The sequence below is a fragment of the Mesoplodon bidens genome (assembly GCF_964165515.1).
Source record: "Mesoplodon bidens genome assembly, chromosome: 2".
In the NCBI taxonomy this organism is placed as follows: domain Eukaryota; kingdom Metazoa; phylum Chordata; class Mammalia; order Artiodactyla; family Ziphiidae; genus Mesoplodon; species Mesoplodon bidens.
In genome coordinates, this window is record NC_138177.1 from 21,287,364 (window position 1) to 21,308,367 (window position 21,004).

The 21,004-nt window shown below is 42.5% G+C and overlaps 2 protein-coding genes across 2 annotated transcripts in view; one reads left to right on the top strand and one right to left on the bottom strand.

The window, feature by feature from the left end:
* Window positions 1-21,004, bottom strand: part of SUSD4 (sushi domain containing 4) — a 180,836-nt gene that overhangs the window by 149,969 nt on the left and 9,863 nt on the right. The gene's annotated exons all lie outside the window — the stretch shown is intronic.
* Window positions 7,323-9,233, top strand: CCDC185 (coiled-coil domain containing 185; the record flags this gene model as incomplete). Its single annotated transcript, XM_081225310.1, is given in 3 exon segments — window positions 7,323-8,083; window positions 8,085-8,146; window positions 8,149-9,233. Coding segments are annotated over 3 exon segments (1,908 nt in total).

A 21,004-nucleotide genomic window follows, 5' to 3' on the forward strand; every position in this document is an offset into this window, starting at 1 on the left:
TATCTTTTTAGAAACTTTTCCAGTCATCCAGTTTAGAAACTGGATAACTTTTATTTATTTTTCTTGCCTAATTGCTGTGGCTAGGACTTCCAACACTATGTTGAATAAATTTGGTAGAGTGGACATCCTTGTCTTATTCCTGATCTTAGAGGAAAAGCTTTCAGCTTTTTCATCATTGAATATGATGTTATCTCTGGGTTTGTCATATATGGCCTTATTTGTTGAGGTACATTCCCTACTTCATACCTGCTTTATAAGTGGTTGATCTACTACCTTTTCTGTATATTTACCTTTCTAGTGAGATTTTTACTTTTGTATGTTTTCTTATTATTAATTAGTGTCTTTCTTTCCAGCTTAGAGAATTTCCTTTAACATTTCTTGTAGGGCCAGTTTAGTGGTGATGAACACCTTTAGCGTTTGCTTATCTGGAAAACTCTTAATCTCTTCTTCAATTCTGAATGATAAACTTGTCAGGTTGAGAATTCTTGGCTGGAAATTTTTTCTTTTCAGAACCTTGATTATGTCATGCCACTCCCTTCTGGCCCATAAAATTTCTGTTGAAAATTCTACTAACAGCTTTATGGGGTTTCCCTTATACATTATAAGTTGTTCTTCTCTTGCTGCCTTTAAGATTCTCTCTTTATCTTTAATTTTTACCATTTTAACTATAATGTGTCTTGGTGTGGCTTTCTTTGGGCTCATCTTACTTGGAACTCCCTGGGCTTCTTGGACCTGGATATCTATTTCCTTCCCCAGATTAGGGAAGTTTTCAACCATTATTTCTTCAAATTATTTTTCTGGCCCTTTCTCTCTGTCTCCTCTTTCTGAGATCACTCTAATGCAAGTGTTATTCCACCTGATGCTGGACCAGATGTTACTTAAGTACCTTCACTTTCTAAAATTATTTTTCATTTTGCTGCTCTGTCTGGGTGATTTTCATTGCTTTGTCTTCCAGCTCATTGATTCATCCTTCTCCTTCACCTGGTCTGCTGTTGAACCCCTCAAGTATAGTTTTCAGTTCAGTTATAACTTCTGTTTGGTACTTTCTTATATTTTCTATTGCTTTGTTGAAGTTCTTGCTGTGTTCATTCATCATTGTTCCAAGTTTGGTGGGCATTTTTATGATCATTACTTTGAACTATTTATCAGGTAAGTTGCTTATCTTCATTTCATTAATGTCTTTTGCTGGGGATTTGTCTTGTTCTTTGGTTTGGAATGTATTCCTCTGTCTCCTCATTTTGTCTGACTATTTATGTTTGTCTATATGTATCAGGCAAAACACCTACTTCTCACAGTCTTGAAGGAGTGTTCTTGTGTAGGAGATGACCCTTGTGGCCCAGAAGCACAGTCTTCCCTGAACACCAGAGCCAGGTGCTCAAGGGGAGGCCCTTGTGTGGGCTGCATGCACACACCAGCTGTGGTGGGGTCTCAGCTGCTGTGTGGAAAAGGCAGGGGCCTGGGGTGCTCACCTGACTTGGTTGTAGCATGGCCACTGCATGGGGAAGGCAGGACACAGTGCATTCGCCCAGCCCAGTTGCGGTGCAGCTGCTGCACAGGGTGGGCAAGGCCCTCAACCAGCGGGGTTGTATTGTGGAGTGGGTGGAGCATGCCCTCCGGTGCTATCAGGCTAGAGGGAGGGTGCCAAAAATGGCATTCACCAGCTCTTCACCAGAAAGTTAGGATGAGATTGAAAAAAGGTGCCCACCAGCACTTCCATCCCCAAGAAAGTCCCAGCAGGTTCCTAGCTCTCTGGCAGCCACTGTAAAATCAGTAAGTGGGTCTCCCTCACTTATGGTCTAGGTGCTCTTTGCCATTTTTGCCCTTTCTGCTGCTTTTGCCCTGGATCTCACTGCAAATGGGTCTGCATGTAAGCCCTTTAAGAGTAGGTTCTCTGTTCCCTATAGTTTTATGGTTCTCCTGGACTTAATCCCCACTGATTTGTGGGGCTCCTCTTTTCAGTGCTGGACCCAAAGGTCAGGGTGCCTCACGTGGGGCTCAATCCCTTCACTCCTTGAGGGAAAGTTCTATATCTTTGGGATCCCTCCCAACTGTGGGTCACAGCTTCTGGGGTGGGGACCTGGGTGAGACCATGTCTCTGCTTCTCTGTCTCAATGCATCTTTTTTATCTTTTGTTGTCAAGGCACTGTTTATCTAGTTCTCAGGTCCTTTTCAAAGGAAAATCATCCATATGTAGCTGTAAGTTTGTTATGTCCATGGGAGGAGTTGAGTTCAGGGTCTTCCTATACCGCCATCTTAAACCCTTCTACACAAAGCAATAAATTTACATAAAATAAAAATTACCTAGACATTGAAAGCTTTCACTTGCAACATGAATGTTGAGGAACCTCAGTTATCTAGAGTAGTATTGTCCAATAGAAATATACCGTGATATATACTTACATATATATAATTTTAAATTGACTAATAGCCACATTAAAACAAATAACATGTGAAATTAACTTTGATAATATGTTTTATTTAGTCCACTGTGTTTAAAATGCCATCTCAACAAGTGACCAATATTATAAAAAGTGTTGAGATATTTAACTTTTTTTATAGTAATTTTTTAAAATCAGTGTGTATTTTATACTCATAGCACATGACAGTTGGAACTACCCATGTTCAAATGCTCATACCCATGTGTGGCTGCCAGCTGCTATATTGGATGGAGAAACTCTAGTTTATTTCTCCCCTTTGGACCATCCAAGAACTAGTTGCTTTGTGCCAAGAGATCAAATTTGAAGTCAGTACCACTAACAGTCATTCTGAGTAAGGGTCCAACACACATGTCTATTCCACAAGTCAATTCAGATTGTGAGGTTAGAGCACATTTTGCCATATTTTCTAAGTCTCCAACAAATGCAGAAAAGAGGCCCATGTCCTCATTTGGCAGAATGTCTAAATTCTGAGGCCTCCAGTGAAATACACTGAGGATTTTTCTGCCAAATAAAAAGGAGGCTGATTGTTCCTAGTATGAGGGGACTGCTTGGCAGCTGAACATTTACAAAACATCTCTTTCATCTGCCTGATGGAAGAGCTGACCAAGGCTTCCCAGGTAGTCATTCTCCCAGGGATCTTGATCAGATGCTAACAATGCAGGTGAGAGCACCTGTCCTGCTTGGGCAGCTGTGCTCTAAGCAGGAGCCTCATCACCAGGTCCCTCAAAAGATAAGGTTTCTCTTCCCAGTTTCATCAGCCTCTTCCAGACATTCTGTTTGCTGCTCTGTGCCATAGTCACTTTTATTACAGCTTCTTTCACCTGATTTCCAAAATCACTGTTTTCAAGGTCACCTAGACTGAGACCTCTTGTCACTGCCACTCACCATCTTCCCAGGCCCCTGGGGTAGAAACCCTCTTTCTCCAGATCGAGTCCACCTTCAGGTCATGGTTCCTTGACCTCTGCAGTGTACCTTGAATCCATCCCTCCCTCTCCCCTTGCCAATGCCTGGGTTTACACTCACTTCCTTCTTGCTTGCCCCATTACTGAACCAATTTCTTAACTGGCCCCCTTTCTCCAACTTCCCTCCCCATACTCCTCATCTCAATTCATCTTCTACCTTGTTGCCAGGGTGAGCTTTCTAAAATAGAAACTAAATCGGGTCACTTTTTGGTTTCAAGACTTTTATTGACTCACTGTTGTCTACATAGTGGATTTTAACCCTTTTTTATAAGCAGAGGAAGCCCCAACTTTTTTCAATAAGGTATTACCAAGAACCCCAGGATAGAAAACAGATAAAATCTGAGCTGCTCTGAGCTGCTCTGGGTGAAGCAGGGACAGAGGCCTCAGAGGCTGCCCTAAAGTCCTCTAGCCCCACCTCCTCTGGGCCCTCAGCAGCTTCAAGAAATCCTGAAGCACTTCTGGACACAGCTGGAACCCTACTGCCCAGTGGGAAGCCTGTGCTCCTTGGCCTAGCATTCAGGGTCCAGTGGAATCTGGGTCCAGCCCATGATGTGGCATCATGAAGTTAAGACTGTGTCCCCTCTATGTCAACAGAAGTGAGTGGGCTATTCTCAATTCCATGAGGAATTCTGAGAACCTTCAGGGCAAGAAAGAGGCCAAAGAGCCCTGAATTGGGAATCTGGCTTGTTCCAAATTATGTCTTTCTTTCTTTCTTTCTTTCTTTCTTTCTTTCTTTCTTTCTTTCTTTCTTTCTTTCTTTCTTTCTTTCTTTCTTTCCTTCTTTCTTTCTTCCCTTCTTCCTTTCTTTCTTTCTTTCTTTATAATTGAAGTATAGTTGATTTACAATGTTGTGTTAATTTCTGCTGTATAGCAAAGTGATTCAGTTACATACATATATACATTCTCTTTTTTAAAAATATTCTTTTCCATTATGGTTTATCATAGGATACTGAATATAGTTCTCTGTACTATATAGTAGGACCTTGTTATTTTTCCATTCCATATGTAATAGCTTACATCTGCCAAACTATGTCTTTAAATTCAGCCCTACACTATGGCTATGGTTTTAATGCTCTTGGAATAATGATAATGATCACCCTAGTGACTAATTTTTATAAGGCAGCAACCACATGCCAAGCACTGCTGTAAGCGTTTCAGGGATTAACTCATTTTTGTTTTGCAGAATGAAGGCCGCAGGAGTTACTAAATTGAACTCCTCTTTCTAGTTGCATTGGGGACTGAATGAGATCTTACAGATCATCTCCTGCAGCAATGAAGAAACCACCAGAGTCACCAGACAGAGAATAAGATGACCACTTCAGGTGATTCAGCAGGTGGCAGAGCTGCCTGGTGGCAGGTCTCCTGGCTCTTGGGTGGCTGTACTTTTGCCCACACAGCACTGCTTCTCTGTAACAGGAAATGGCCTGGTACCAGCGAGAGCCACATGTAGATGTACACAATATTTTCCAAAGCTTCCACAAAGGCATATGACATTCAGATGTCAGCACAACTCAGTTCATGCCCAAATATTTCCTCACGTAAATGATTCCATTTCAAATTTGATTTATGTAAAAGCTGCCTCCTAGTAAAAATTATAATCACTAAATAATTTCTCTAACAATGGTACGAGTTGCACCAATAGAAACCTAGGGTAGAAACAACCTCCTGTCCTCAGGTATAGACGTGCTAATGACTGCGTGTGAGATCCCATCCAGGCAGAGTGGGCTCCTGGGGAGGCCTCGGTCACTCTGGTTAAGGCTGCTACCACATGGCTTCAAGAACATGGCTGTCATGACCCTCGGATATATACTGATCATAATTTTTTGTAAAGCATGTCATCTTAGTCAGCTGAGGCTGCTCTAACAAAACACCATAGAGTGGGTGGCTTAAACAACAGACATTTATTTCTCACAGTTCTGTAGGCTGGGAAGTGCTAGGTGAAAATGCAAGCACATTCATTTCTTGGTGACGGCCCGCTTCCGGGCTTACAGACAGCCACCTTCTGTTTGTGATCTCACATGGCAGAGAGCAGAAGCTCTGGTCCCTTCCTCTAATCCTATCATGGAGGCTCCACCTTCATGACCTCATCTAAACATAATCACCTCCTAAAGGCCCCACCCCCAAATACCATCACACTGGAGTTTAGGGCTTCAACACATGAATTGGGAAGAACACAAACTTTCGGTCCATAACACGTCTCAATACAAAGTGCATTTCCTGAAAGGCAGCATGATATGGAAAGACAAGTGAACCTGAAGTCAAATCTTCCACCATTGACCAACTGATCTTTGGGGAAATCAGTTAATATGGCCAAGTCTCAGATTTGTCTTAAGGAAATGTTATCAGTTCTACTGGCCCTGCCTAGCTGGGTCACTGTGAAACTTCAGGGAGATGTGGGTGAAGAGGACTGGGATCAGTAAATACTTAATTTTCTTCTTTAAGGATCGACCATATTTGGAGAATGTTATCCAGAACTGTTTCCTCATTACATCTCAGAGAAAGGAAGTGACTTAGCCGTGATCCACAGTCCAGGATGAACACAACAGAACCTGGGCATCGCCCCTCCCTAGCACCCTATCCTTTACCTAAACTGTTTTAGGATAACATTAATTCCATTCTTCTTTTCTAGGAATGTGTAGAAACTTTTGTAAACCCATATATTAAACCTTAGAATTTGTAATTGAAGGCTAGAAGGACATCAAAACAATGTTTGTTGAATGCATTAAGGCACTAAGCTCTTGATACATAGCTTCATCTGACCCTCAGGGCAGCCCAACAATGGTATTGTCACGGCCCCTCTTCCAGTCCACTGTTCCAGAATTTGAGGGTCAGGAGACTTAAGTAACTAGCCCAAGACCACACAAGTGGAAGGTGGCAGAGGAGATTCAAACTCAAGTTTGCATGACCAAATCCAGTGCTTTTCCCATTAGCCCTGTGTGCCTCAACAAGAAAAATTAATCTCACAAAATTGCAGAAAAAGGAAAACAACAATAACAATGTGATTTCGGCATGCTGTCCACTGATGTTATTTCAGAAATGTGCACTTAACATTCATATTTTGACAAAAGCAATAATTGCCATATTAGGAGAAAACAAATTAGTTGTTTTTTCTCTCTCTCTCTCTCTTCTAAAAGTTTAAAAAGTATACTTTGGGCTTGCTAACTTAAAAGGGCAGAAGGATGGTGCAGTGAATTAGTGTGCTTCCACGGCCGCTTCATTTGCATACACTGCAGAGGCGCAGAGACGTAGGGACCCTGACTAAAAGACTTGCCCGCTACATTCCATTCTGGGGGTAATGCCTTCACCTGGCTACTTTTTAAATTCTGCAACTTTAAGGTGTACAAATGCGAGTTCAAATTCCTGCCTGAAACACCGGTGGGGGTTCACTACGCACCCTCACCTTTAAGGGTCACCCTGTCTTTCTACAGCCCCGCCCCTCCCCCTCCCCTCCCCCCCCTCCTCCCCTCCCCTCCCCCCTCCTCCCCTCCCCTCCCCTCTCCTCCCCTCCTCCCCTCCTCCCCTCCCCTCCCCTCCCCCCTCCTCCCCTCCTCCCCTCCTCCCCTCCCCTCCCCTCCCCCCTCCTCCCCTCCCCCTCCTCCCCCCCCTCCCCTCCCCCCTCCCCTCCCCTCCCCTCCCCCCTCCCCTCCCCTTCCCTCCCCCCTCCTCCCCTCCCCCTCCTCCCCCCTCCCCTCCCCTCCCCCCTCCTCCCCCCTCCTCTCACTGCGCGGGTGCTAGGAAGGCCGCAGTGGGAGAGGGCCAGGAGCTGAGGCAACCGGGGGTGGGAGGGCGGAGGTGCATTGTGAAGTGGCCAGAGCGTCACAGGCGGCCCGGACCCCCGGGATCCGAGGGCGGGGCGGGTCTCGCAGCGCCCCCGTGAGGTCCCGGGACCCTGGCTCAGACGCTGGGCGCGCGGGGAGGGAGCATGGGGGGCTTCGGCCTCTTCTCCCCGCGGCCTCACTCGGACCTCTGGGAGGCCTCGCCGCCCCGCAAGGAGAGCGCATCCTCGGCGCGGCTGGGCGGGTCAGGGCCGCAGAGCGAGCAGGGCCTGTGCTCCCGGGCCGGGACTCCCCGCGAGGGGAGCGAGGCCGCGGCGCCAGGGCCGCACCTGCGCTGCTCGCCCACCCCGCGGCCCCGCCGGCGCCGGTACCCGGACTTTCCGCCTGAAAGCCGCAGCCTGACCGACGTGGCCCGGAGGCCCCCGGACCACGCCAGGAAGCACCGGCCCCACAGCCGGCGCCTGGAAGACGCCTGGAGGGAGGCAGGTACCAAGCCCTTGGAGCAGGGAGGCAGCCCGCCTAGCCCGGCCTGGCAGCAGCAGCCCCAGCTGCCACGGCAACAGCCTCAGCCCTGCCAGCACTACCCTCCGGCCCGGGGAGATTCGCCCCCACCTTACCCGCAGGGAGCTTACACTCCCCCGAGTGGAACTTTCGGGGTAGAAAAGGTGCAGAGCGGAGACCAGTGGGCAGTGCCGGCCTGCAGAGGTCTCGGTCGCTGGTCCCTTTCCTCGGTTCACACGAAGAAGTGTTCTGTGCCCTCCAGAGAGTTCGGGACGCAGTCAGGTTGCGTGTACATCCAGGAAAGATACCGTAATGATCCGGTGGAGTCATTAGCCAGCCAGTACTCCCAGCCCTCGCTCCGCAGAAAGGCGATGCACGACCAGCACACCCAGATCCTCAAGAACAAGCTGGAAGAACCAGCACACCCAGATCCTCAAGAACAAGCTGGAAGAGGCAGTAATGTCCTCCAAGTACCGAAGATTGTGGCCCTGGTGCTGACCTGGCTCAAAAAGGCCCAGAGGATGCGGAAGCTGCAGCAGCAGGCGGCTGTAGCCTGGGAGGACCTGAAGCGCTCAGACCAGAAGATCCAGTTGACCCTAGAGACAGAGCGCAAGCTGCTGCTGCAGCAGAGCCAGGAGCAGTGGCAGCAGGAGAAGGAGGGGCACAGGGCTCGCCTGAGCCGGGAGCAGCGTGTCCGACGGCGGGACAGGCAAGCGACGAACACGATCCGGCAGGAGAGCAGGTGGAAGGCGCAGCTAGAGGACCAGGAGAACCAGCGCCAGGAGAAGCTGGAAGGGGCCCCCTCTGAGACCGAGACCAAGCACGGGAAGCAGTACCAGCGCCTGCAGGAGCACGAGAGGATGATGCAGGGCCTGCGGGAGCGGAACAGCCTGCAGCTGCATAAGAGGCTGAAGCAGGCCTGTCTAAAGAAGCATGTGCACACCACGGAGGGCCAGAAAAAGATCCAGGAGACCAATCTTAGCTCCCTAGTCAATTACCAGGCCCGGAAGGTCCTCATGGACTGCCAGGCCAAGGCTGAGGAGCTCCTTAGGAAGCTGTCCCTGGAACAGAGTTCCCAGTGGTCCCAAGAGATCCCCCAGGGCCTGATTAAGGAGCATCACCGGGAGCCGAAGGAGAAGGTCAAGAAGGAGGAGGAGCAGTGCCAGCAGGTCAAGTGGTGCGCGGAAGAGCCCGAGCAGCAGAGGAAGGAGCACGAGCGTCTTTCCGCGGGGCTCGCGGACCAGAAGATCCTGCAGACCAGGAGTAACGTCCACAAGAATATCAGTGACAAGGTGCAGCACATTCGGGAGCTCGGCATCCTGCGGGAGAAGAATCAGCACATCCTGAAGCTGAAAGCCGAGAAGGAGGAAAAGTGCCACATCGAGGGCATTAAGGAAGCCATTAGGAAAAAGGAGCGGAAGATGGAGCAGATCTCGCGAGAGAAAGATGCAACCTTCGGTGAATTCCAAAAGATCTCCAGGGCCTCCGGGACAGACAACGTGAGAAAGTTTGCCAACAACTTCTTTGATCCGATAGGGCGGGAGGCCCAGGTTTGAGCTGGGTAGCAGGGAGGAGGCCACTGAGAACCTGACGACAAATAGCTTACAGCCCAGGCGGCTACAAAGAGATGTGTCAATGTGATTCATTTTATAATCTGATTATAATTGAGCATTCATTTTTTAAAAGTATATAAAATAGCTGCAATTTCCTCTGATGAACTAGGTTATTGATTCATTTGGATGGTTGAGAGGTGTGGGGTAGAAATTTGGAAATTTTAAGAAAATTACTTGCCTTTGTACATTTGGATTTAAATAGAAAATATTCATTTAGTTCTCAAGTAATCTTAGAAGCATATGTCAGACACATCTTTGAGGAACCAAAGAAAAATCTACAGTGGGGAATACAGTTCTGTGTCATGAGGTAAGTCTTTCCCTGTCCCAGAACTTATGAAAGTGTGAAGTGTGATGTACCTGTCATAAGAAATCTCCAAGAAAAAAAAGAGTGTGTGGGGGTAGGGGTGGGGGGAATTTCTGTAAACAAGTATATTTGGGAACACAGCATACTACAGCCCCTCTTGGGATTTCATAATGCATGTGAAATTTTTAAAGGCTCTGAAAAGTTTGGCAGTAAAGACACATTTGATTAACCTAGTGTTTTTCACAAACCACGGAACTATTTTTTTTCTTGGATCTTTCCATGGGATTGATGTTCTGTGAAATATTTTTGGCAACAGCTCTCTGTAGATCCTCCCAGGCTGCACTTCTTTGGCCTTCCCTTCCTGTGTTAATAGGAAATATTTATCATTCCTTTAGCACTACTGATTGACTGCGCCACCACAGACATGCTGTCCAAAGGCTCACATTAGAATTGGAATCTTTTGGTCCAATTCTTTTTTTTTTCCCCCTTTGGGTCAGTCTCATCCAGTCTTTTGGAACAAAATTCTATTAGAATCCTTCTCTTCCCCTCTGTTTCTCCTCTGTCTCTTCTGAAGGAGGTATGTGATGTCATTCTGTCTACCCACATTGTGTCTAATTAACCTAACCAGTCTGAACGAATGGCTAAGCATGATTCAGGAACACGACATTTAAAAAATAAGGAGCCAGAAGCTAAGTAGAATTTAACCCATCACATCTCAAAGTCTCTGTTGAAAAATTCTAAAGGTGTTCTTTAAATGCCCCTAATGTAACATTTTTCTTTCAAAAAAAAGAGAAGAGGGAGTAAGCCCCACTGGAAGATTTGTGTCTTCTTAGTGTTTTTGAAATGACATGAAAGGTGACCTGGCAAGGGGTTTTGTTCAAAGGTCAGTGTGAGATCCATATTCTCGTCTTACATAATGGAAACTGAGCCCACTTCCCTGCCGTAGTTCCCCTCTGTCTGCTGTCCCCAAAGAGGCCTACTCAGGCCCTCACTCGTTTGCTCAAAAGTAGAAAGGCCAGTACATCTTGGCTCAATTTCTAATCTTATTATTTTCTTTTCTTCACCCAAGCTAATGCTGTTCCAGCCAAATGCTGTATACATTCCCAGCATTCTAGGAAAATGCTTAAAATATCTCAGACAGACGTCCCATGAATCTAACTCTTCCTCTTGACATAGGTATGTGACTTTGGGGAAGTTACCTTCCTGGGCCTCAGTTTCCTCATCTGTAAAATAGAATTATATTTCGTACTTCAAAGGGATGTTGTGAGGGATGATTAAAATAATGTAAGGTGTCTGGCATAGTGTCCAGAACCTAATACACACACAGTAATTAAATATTGCAGTTGTTATTATATTACTGACTTTCTATTTTTGTCAATTCCATTCTCCCTATCTCATTGCTTTCTCACCAGCTGCCTCCTCCCATCATACCCAAGTCTGATTTTTCTGAGGTTAGCTCACATCCTGCCTCTTATATGAAATGTGGGACCTTCCTGGCTGCTCCATCTCAACATCAGCCTTCTTTGACAAGCTGCTCACTTTATGGCTTATTGAGCACTTAGAAATTGCTGCTTTGTTGGCATATCCATTTTGCAATCCCCATCTTGGCTTCCAAGCTGGACTGCATGCTACTTTAAGGCCAGGGTCATTATACCCATGCTTAACATGGTGGTCAATATAAAGTCAAATGCCATTAAGCATGATATTTTGACCCTACATCCATATCCCATGCCTTTACCCTACTAATGTTCTTTGCTCTTTGCTCCAAGAAATAAATACAGACTCTCATTCTTTTATCCAATTCTTTATGAATATTACTGGTAGAAATAATCAATACAGAATAAGACTGACAGAAGATGAAGTACATTTACTTTCCCCGATTTTTCCCTTAAAAAAATATATATATATATTCTATATATACATATATATCCCCAGTATAAATATATATATTTTTTGACCCCCACCATTACCCATGCCCCCAAAGACCCAGTGGGGAGCCTAGACTTTTACCCTCACCAGGATGTAATAAGGAGCTCCCCACCCTGGCAGTGTCAGTTGAGACCACTTGGGGAGCCTAGACTTTCAACCACTACTGACACCACCATCACCACCACGATGCAGTAACAGGGCACCCCTCTCTCTCCCTACTGAGTGGTATCAGATAAAGCCTAGTGGAGAGGAGTTTTGTCACCCTCCATCAGTAACACCCCTCTGGTGTCAATAGATGTCATGTGGGGAGCAGTAATGAGTCACTCTTAGCCCTCCCAGCCAGGGAGGTATCAGTGGAGGCCTAGAGGGGAGCCAACATCCCCACCTCCACCCAGCAGTGGTGGAGAGAGCCCCCTCCCCCCCCGCTCAGGTGGCAATGGAGGCTGAGTGGGGAGCTGGACTTATACCCCTGCCTGGCAATAATAAGGTCTCAACCTTCTTCCCTTTCTAGAACAGTGTGAGAGGAAGCGAGATAAAACAGCAGATCCAGTCTTACAATACTCAAAATGTCCAGCCTTCAATTCAAAATCACACTTCATATTAAGAACCAAGAATATCTCAAACTCAATGAAAAAGACAATAGGTGTCAATGTGAGGATGACAAATGTTAGAAATATCTAAAGATCTTAAAGAAGCCATGATTAAAATGCTTCAACAAGCAATTATGAACACACTTGAAACATGCAAAAAATAAAATTGTCTTGGCAAATAGAAAGCCTCAAAAAAAAAAAATACAAGATATAAAGAAGAACCAAATGGAAATTTTAGAACTGGAAAATAGATTAACAAAAATAAAAAGCTCAGTGGATGAGCTAAACAGCAGAATGGAGAGGACAGAAGAATCAGTGAACTGTAAGACAGAACAATAAAAATTGCCAACTCTGAAAAATAGAAAATTACAAAAAGAAAAAAATTAGCAGAGCCTCATGGACCTGTGGGACTATAACAAAAGTTCTAACAGTCATGGCATGTCCCCAGAGGAGAGGAGTAAGAAGGCAGGGCTGAAAAAACGCTCAAGGTAATAATGGCTGAAAACTTTTCAAATTTGGTAAAGAGCTAACCCTACATATTCAAGAAGTCGAGTGAACCCCCCAAAAGAGTAAACCCATAGAAATCCACAAGACATATCATAGTCAAACTTCTAAAACTGAAGAAAAGAAAAAAATTCTTGATCAGAGAATGAGAAAATAAGCCACAGACTGGGAGAAAACATTTGCAAAAGAGTGGCTATATTAATATGAGACAAAGTGCACTTCAGAGCAAAAAATTACCATAGACAGGAACATCATAAACTTACAAGAGAGTCAATCCACTGAGAAGACATAGCTCTAAACATCTATGTATAAACAACAGAATTACAAAATATATGAAGCAAAAACCAATAGAACTAGAAAAAGGAATAAAATCACAGTTGCAGCTGGAGACTTGAATACCCTTCTCTCAACAATTGATAGGACTTCTAAAAAGAAAATCAACAAAGATACAGAAAAGCTTAACACCATCAACTAATAGGATCTAATCAACAGTTACAGAAAACCCCAGCCAGCAGCAGCAGAACACACGTTCTTTTCCAGTGCTCATGGAACAAATAGCAAGAGAGATCATATCCTGGTCCATAAAATAAACTCAAGAAATTTAAATTATTGAAGTCATACAAAATGTGTTCTCTGACCACAAAAGCATCAAACTAGAAATCAATTACAATGATACCAGGGAAATCTCCAACAGTTATAAATTAATCAGAGCTCTTCTAAACAATCCCTAAGTCAACATCTCAAAGGAAAATTTTAAAAATACATTGAATTTAATTAAAATAAAATGTCAAATTTGTGGGACACAGCAAAAGCAGTGCTGAGAGGGAAATTTATAGAATTAAGTACATTTAAAAAGGCAAAAATCTCAAATCAATAATCTAAGCTCCCACCTTAGAATAACCTAGAAATAGAGCAAAACTAAACCCAAAGCAAGCAAAGAAAATCGAAGAACAGAAATCAAATCAAATAAAATTGAAAAATTCTTTGAAAAATTCAGTAAAATAGACAAACCGCTAACAAGACTGCTAAAGAAAAAAGAGAAGACACAAATTACCAATATCATGAATGAAACAGCAGTATCACTACAGACCCTGAAGACATCAAAAGGAATAAGGGAATGCTATGAACAACTTTACACAAAGTTTGACAACTTAGATAAATGGACCAATTCCTCCAAAAACACAAACTACCACAACTCACCCAATATGAAATAGATCATTTGAATAGCCCACAATCACTAATGAAATTAAATTCATAATTTTAAAACTCTCCCCCCCAAATCTCCTGGCCAGATGGTAACACTCAAGTTTCACAAATGCTTAGACAAGAAATAACACCAATTCTACACAACCTCTTCCAAAAAAATGGAAGAGAAGGGAACACTTCCCAATTTATTTCATGAAGTTAGTGTTACCACAATACCAAAATGAAGACAGTGTGAAACAAACAAAACCTGCAGAATAATGTCACTCATGAATATAGATGTAAAAATCCTTAACAAAACGTTAGCAAATTGCATTCAACAGTATATAAAAAGAATTATCCACTACAACAAAGTTGGATTTATTCCAAGACTGCAAGGCTGATTCAGCACTTGAAAATCAATCACCATATTAATAATCCAGCACATTAGCAAATTGGAGAAAAGGACATGAACATATAAATCAATACAGAAACAGCATCTGAAAAAATTCAACACCCATTCATGAATAATACTTTCAGAAAAATAAAAATAAAGGGGAACTTCCTCAACTTGATAAAGAGCATCTACAAAAAAATCTACAGCAAACATTACACCTAAGTGAAAGACTACATGCTTTCTCCCAAGATCGGGAACAAGGCAAGCATGTCCATTCTCACTGCTCTTATTCAACATCATGCTGGAAAGCAAGAAAAGAAAATAAAAAGCATAAGATTGGAAAAGAAGAAACAAAACTATCCTTATTCATAGATGACATGATGGTTTATATAGAAAATCCAAAGGAATCTATGTAAATCTTCTAATAAGTGAGTTTAGCAAGATCACAGAATACAAGAGCAGCATACAAAAATCAATCGGATTTCTATATATTATCAATGACCACATGGTCACTGAAATTTAAAAATACACTACCATTTACAATAACTCAGAAAAACTTAACATATAAATCTAATAAAACATATATACAACTTATTTGCTGAAAACCACAAAATGCTGATGAAAGAAAGAAGACCTAAATAAATAGACCTACTATCCATGGATTTGAGGACTCAACATAATAAAGATGTCAATTCTCCCCCAACCGATAAACAGATTTATTGTAATTCCTCTTAAAATCTCAGATTTTTAGTAGATATGGGCAAGGTTATTCTAAGATGTATACAGAAAGGCAAAGGAACTAGAAGAGCTAAAACAATTTTGAAAAAGAGAAAGTGGGAGGAATCAGTCTGCCCAGTTTCATGACTTATTACATGGCTGCAGTAATTAAGACTATGTGATACTGGTGAAGATATAGACACATACATTAATGGAACAGAATAAAGAAACCAGAAATAGACCCACAGAAATATGTCCAATTATCATTTTTGGCAAAGATGCAAAAGCAAATTGGTGGAGAAGGACAGACAGCTCAACATAATACTGCTGGAACAAGTGGATATCTACAGGCAATAAGTAAGGAAGTAACAGAGGGAGAGAGAGGGAGGGAGGGAGGAAAGGAGGGAGGGAGAAGGGGAGGAAGGAAGGAAAGACTTCAACCCAAGTCTCACATCTTATACAAAAATTAACTCAAAGTGGATCATGGACTTAAATGCAAATTGTAATACAATTAAGTTTTCAGGAAATATCTTCAGGACCTAAAGTTAGGCAAAGAGTTCTTAAACTTGACACCAAAAGCACAATCTATAAAAGAAAAAATTGATAAATTGGACTTTATCAAAATTAAAAACCTTTGCTGTGTGAAGGAACCTGTTAAGAGGATGAAATGACAAGTTATGTGATGAGAAAATGCAAGTTTAAACTGTAATGAGATATCATTATTCACCTATTGAATGGCTAAAATAAGAAATAGTGACAACACGGAATGCTGGCAAGGATGCAGAGAAACTGGATCACCCAGGCATTGCCGGTGGAAATGCAAAATGGTACAGTCACTCTGGAAAGCAATTTGGCAGTTTCTTCAAAAACTAAAGATGTAACTACCATATGACACAGCAATTGCAGTCCTGGGCATTTTTCCCAGAGAAATTGACTTATGTTTGTACAAAAACTTATATATGGATGTTTATAACAGTTTTATTCATAATAACCCAAAACTGAGTTAACCCAGATGTCCTTCAACAGCTAAAAGGTTAAACAAACAGTGGTACATCCATACCATGAAATACTACTCAGCAATGAAGAGGAAACAACTACTGATACACACGACAACTTAGATGAATCTCCAGAGAATTATGCTGACTGAAAAAAGCCAATCCCAAAAGGTTACATAGTGTGTGATTCTACTTATATAACATTAATGAAATGACAGGATTTCAGAAACGAAAAACAGATTAGTGGCTGTTGGGGATTATAGATGGGATGGAGGTGGAGGAAAGTGTTTGTGGCAATAAAAGGGCAACATGAGGGGTCTTTCTGGTGAAGGAAATGTTCTGTATCTTGGCTGTCAATGTCAGTATCCTAGGTGTGATCTGTACTATAGTTTACAGGATGTTATCATCAGGAAAAATTGGGTAAAGGGCACATAAGATCTCTCTGTCCTACTTCTTAAAACTGTATGTGAATCTACAATTATCTCAAAAGGTTTCTAAAAACAAAATAAAACTAACATTATTTATTGCTGGAAAAAAATGTATTTTTGTTGGTGACAATGAGAACGTCAAAACCTGAACCCAGGAAAACTAGATTTAGTAGAAATTTATTAACACAAAGTAAACTCAACAAAGGCTAAAACTGAAAATAGTAACAGTTGTTACTGACTAAAAATTGAAGCACATTTTCTCTATACATGTATCTATGTATAATTTGGCCTGGAAAAATTGAACTTGGTAGAAATAATTCCCACAACAGCAGAAGCTGTAATTGGTCACATTTGATATTGTCAAGAACACTGATAAATAAATGCAACTGGTCTCAATGCAAAGAAGTTTCATAAATTGAAAACAAAAATAGAAAAATTTGGAAGCAATGACTGTACCATTTAGAAAACTGATCACAATTGAATTGGCTTAAAGGAGTTTGTGTTAGAAAATACTCTCTCAATGAAAATGTAATAGCCTTAGTATTCTGACTTAAATATTTGTATTCAGTACTTAGCAGATCAAAACTATGGGATCAAAACATCCTATCATTTAGCCAAACCTTATGAAATGTTTACTATGTGCCAGGCACTTGACATACACTAGACAATTTTTTTTTTTTTTTTTTTTTGCTGTACGCGGGCCTCTCACTGTTGTGGCCTCTCCCGTTGCGGAGCACAGGCTCCGGACGTGCAGGCTCAGCGGCCATGGCTCACGGGCCCAGCCGCTCCGTGGCATGTGGGATCTTCCCAGACCGGGGCACGAACCCATGTCCCCTGCATCGGCAGGCGGACTCTCAACCACTGTGCCACCAGGGAAGCCCTACACTAGACACTTTTACATTCATTTATATCCTTTTATTTTATAACCTTTATAACATAAGTTAGCTACCGTCTTTCACAGATGGAGAACTGAGGTTTACAGAGATTGAGGAAGATTTCTGAAATGCTGCTGTTAGTAAGTGGTAGAGCTGGGATTTGAACCCCATTCTGTCTGACTCCCTATGCTGTTTCCATACATTACCAGCCTTTCAGTGATGAAAAGGAAATAAACCATTGTGATTATAACCCGGACTCTGAAACCAGACTATCCAATATCCATGTTCAAATCTAATCCTCATCATTTAACTAAGAGGGGTATTGGGCAAGTTTCTTTACCCATCCATGCATCAGTTTCTTTATTTACATAAAGGAAATAGAGTACATAACTCATAGGGTTGTGGTGATTAAATGGATCAACACATGTAAAGTATTTAGAACAGTGTTGAACACACAAAAAAAAACTCCGTTAGCTTTTATTATATAATATTTTCTTGACTCCAATGCTGAACAAAAAAAATTTTTTTTTTTTTTTTTTTTTGCGGTACTTGGGCCTCTCACTGTTGTGGCCTCTCCCATTGCGGAGCACAGGTTCCGGACGCGCAGGCTCAGCGGCCATGGCTCACGGGCCCAGCCGCTCCGTGGCATGTGGGATCTTCCCGGACCGGGGCACGAACCCGTGTCCCCTGCATCAGGAGGCGGACTCTCAACCACTGCGCCACCAGGGAAGCCCCTGGACAAAATATTTTTGAAAAAAAAAACTAAAAGAAAAGAAAAGAAGAAATATTTTTGAAAATCTGATTTGCAAGGACACTCAGAATTTGGGAGGAATGAATGGTAAAATAACCTAAGTTTTGTCAAACATTAACATGTAGATGTCTTTTATTGTAGGATTTGAACAAGATAGTGATATTAATTGCATTTGACTGGATAGCAGGAGTTTTAAAGAAGTTACCTTTGGCTCTAGGGGATTGAAGTGTTTCTCCCCTGACTATGTATGAATTAATTCCATATTGGACCAGCTTTTATTAATGTTCCTACTCTATGCTGATCCTGTAGTGATTGTACATTGAGGGGAGAAAATACTGATTCAACTGAGTATTCTCAGGCATTAATCCTTCCTGGGTATGGAATGTCACTGAAATGATCTGGAGCTGTATGCTTCTCCTTTGTGTGTATCTTGTATAATGGACCTTTTTTTTTTTTTTTTTTTTTTGGTATGCAGACCTCTCACTGTTGTGGCTCTCCCGTTGTGGAGCACAGGCTCTGGACACGCAGGCTCAGTGGCCATGGCTCACGGGCCCAGCCACTCCGCAGCATGTGGGATCTTCCCAGATCAGGGCACGAACCCGTGTCCCCTGCATCGGCAGGTGGACTCTCAACCACTGCACCACCAGGGAAGCCCTGGACTTTTTTTAAATTATTTTTTGAGACACCAAACACTTGCCAATTTGATTTTGCCTTTTTAAAAATCAGAAGGTTCTGGGTATTTTCCAATACTATATCTAGTTACAATCAGACCCATTTCCCTTTCTCATAGCACATGAAACCAGCACCATTCTATTTCCAGTTAATTTTTCTGTGCTTTTAAAGGAGTGATTGTTTCACTTTGATGTTGCAGATGTTCAGACTCACAGGAAGTAGGGGGTCAGATTTACTGGAAAGCTTACATTTTTGAGTAGAGGTGAGCTCACAAGTAGAGGTGAGCTAATTCTCAAAAGGGGAGGAAGGACCACTTCAGAAGGTTCTGAATCTTATTTTCTCCATTAGCGTAATTGACACTTATACTGGGTGGATGATGGCAATTGCTTAAAACCACGCCCTTTCACTGCCTTGAAGGTGGTAAAGGGATAGAAGCCTTAGGTCCCTGTCATGGCACAGCAACGGAGTCCTCCTGCAACCGTCTGAAAGTATGAGCTGCCAGGAACTATTCACCCCCCCTTCTTTATAATCATTTTGTAAATGTCTTCTTTTTTAACTTTTTATTTTATATTGGAGTATAGTTGATTAACAGCATTGCATTAGTTTCAGGTGTACAACAAAGTGATTCAGTTATACATATACATGTATCTATTGTTTTTCAAGTTCTTTTCTCATTTAGATTATTACAGAATACTGAGCAGAGTTCCCTGTGCTATACAGTAAGTCTTTGTTGGTTATCTATTTTAAATATAGCAGTGTGTACATGTCCTCTTAAGCTCAGCTCAGAAACAGACCCATGTGTTAATCAAGGCTACAGATTGACTCTCCCTATGTGACATGGAAGATGGCCACCAACAGCCTTAGTCTTACGTGTTTCTTATTTGCAATCCAAGAAGAGAGACTTCTCTGCCTCCAATATGGAAAATTCTAAGAAAGACTTGGATCGGACCAATTTGAGACCCAAGCCTTTCCCTTGGACCTGTCTCTATCTGTTATAGTCTTATAGCATACAGCATTATACTCCATCCAGTCTGCAAGTCAGGCCTCTTGCGAGCATTATAAAATGAGGTGAAGTGGGCAAGGGTGCTCTCAAGATGCTAAATAGCAGAGAGGATATTGGCTAGCCCTTGGAACTCAGGAAGCAAGCTTCATACACATGAGGTAGCCAGAAAGCAATGACAGAATGATGAGATTTAGGGAATTATATGCCACAAACAATAACTAGGATTTACTTAGGGTTGCTTAAACGGCAATGAAATGTTTCCATCTCTCCCTGAACTCTCATACTCCCTCTCTATTTTATTAATGCAAAAACAGTCCCAAATTTCTACTTCTCATAATGTGGGAGACTAGTGATCTTGAGGGTCCTCCTGTTTCAGAAAAGGTATATCTTTCATAAAATACCACTTCTTTGCATTGCTGGGATTGGAAATAAGGGAGACCTCCATGGGGACAACATACACACACACACACACACACACACTCACACACACACAAACACACACACAGAGAGCTGAGTAGTTAGTATTGGAGAGCTGCTCTGAGGACATACAGGCAGAGTTGCTCTGAGGACAATTCCAAATAACAGTATGTCAAGAGGGAGAAGCTGACTCTGAGATTCACAGTTTAGTCCAGGGACTATGGAAGGGGATGACATGGGTCCAGGTCATCAGCGTTCCTGATCCTGGCAGAAGAAACCACTCTGGAGACAAGCATCTTATTCTGTTTTCCACAGATCAAGAACAGCCAAATGTGAGCCCCATAGATCATCACACAAGGACATAAATCATAATGAGCGATGATCAGCAGAAATAAAACAGATTAGGATGCATATGGATTTGAAATATTAGAATTCTCAGAATCAGAATAGGGAATAACCATATATAAAATGTTTAAAGAAAAAGATGGGATCATAAAGATGAGCAAGCAGAAGGGAATAGCAAATATGATGAAGGAGATTTGAAAAAGACATAGAGCTTTTTGAAATGACATATATAGTTTTAGTTATTAAAAAAATTCAGGGAGTGGGGTAATAGCATATTAAACACAACTGAGGAGTGAATTGGTGAACTTGAAGATAGATCTGTAGAAATTTTCTAGAAAGTAGAGCAAAGAAACAACATGTAAAGTGCAAGAGAGAAAAAAAGAGACAAGGAAGATAGGGTAAGAAGTTCCAATATCACATCAGAGTCCAGGAGGAAGGAGTAGAGAAGACAGGTAAGAGGGCGAATTTAAAGGTAATTTTATAAAACTGTTGTACCTGAGCACGAGGACACAGTAATCATGGCAGTTACCCAACAAGACAAAGAAAAAGTAAATCCAAACATGGACATATTGAAGACAACATGCCAGGTACCAAAAGCAAACTGA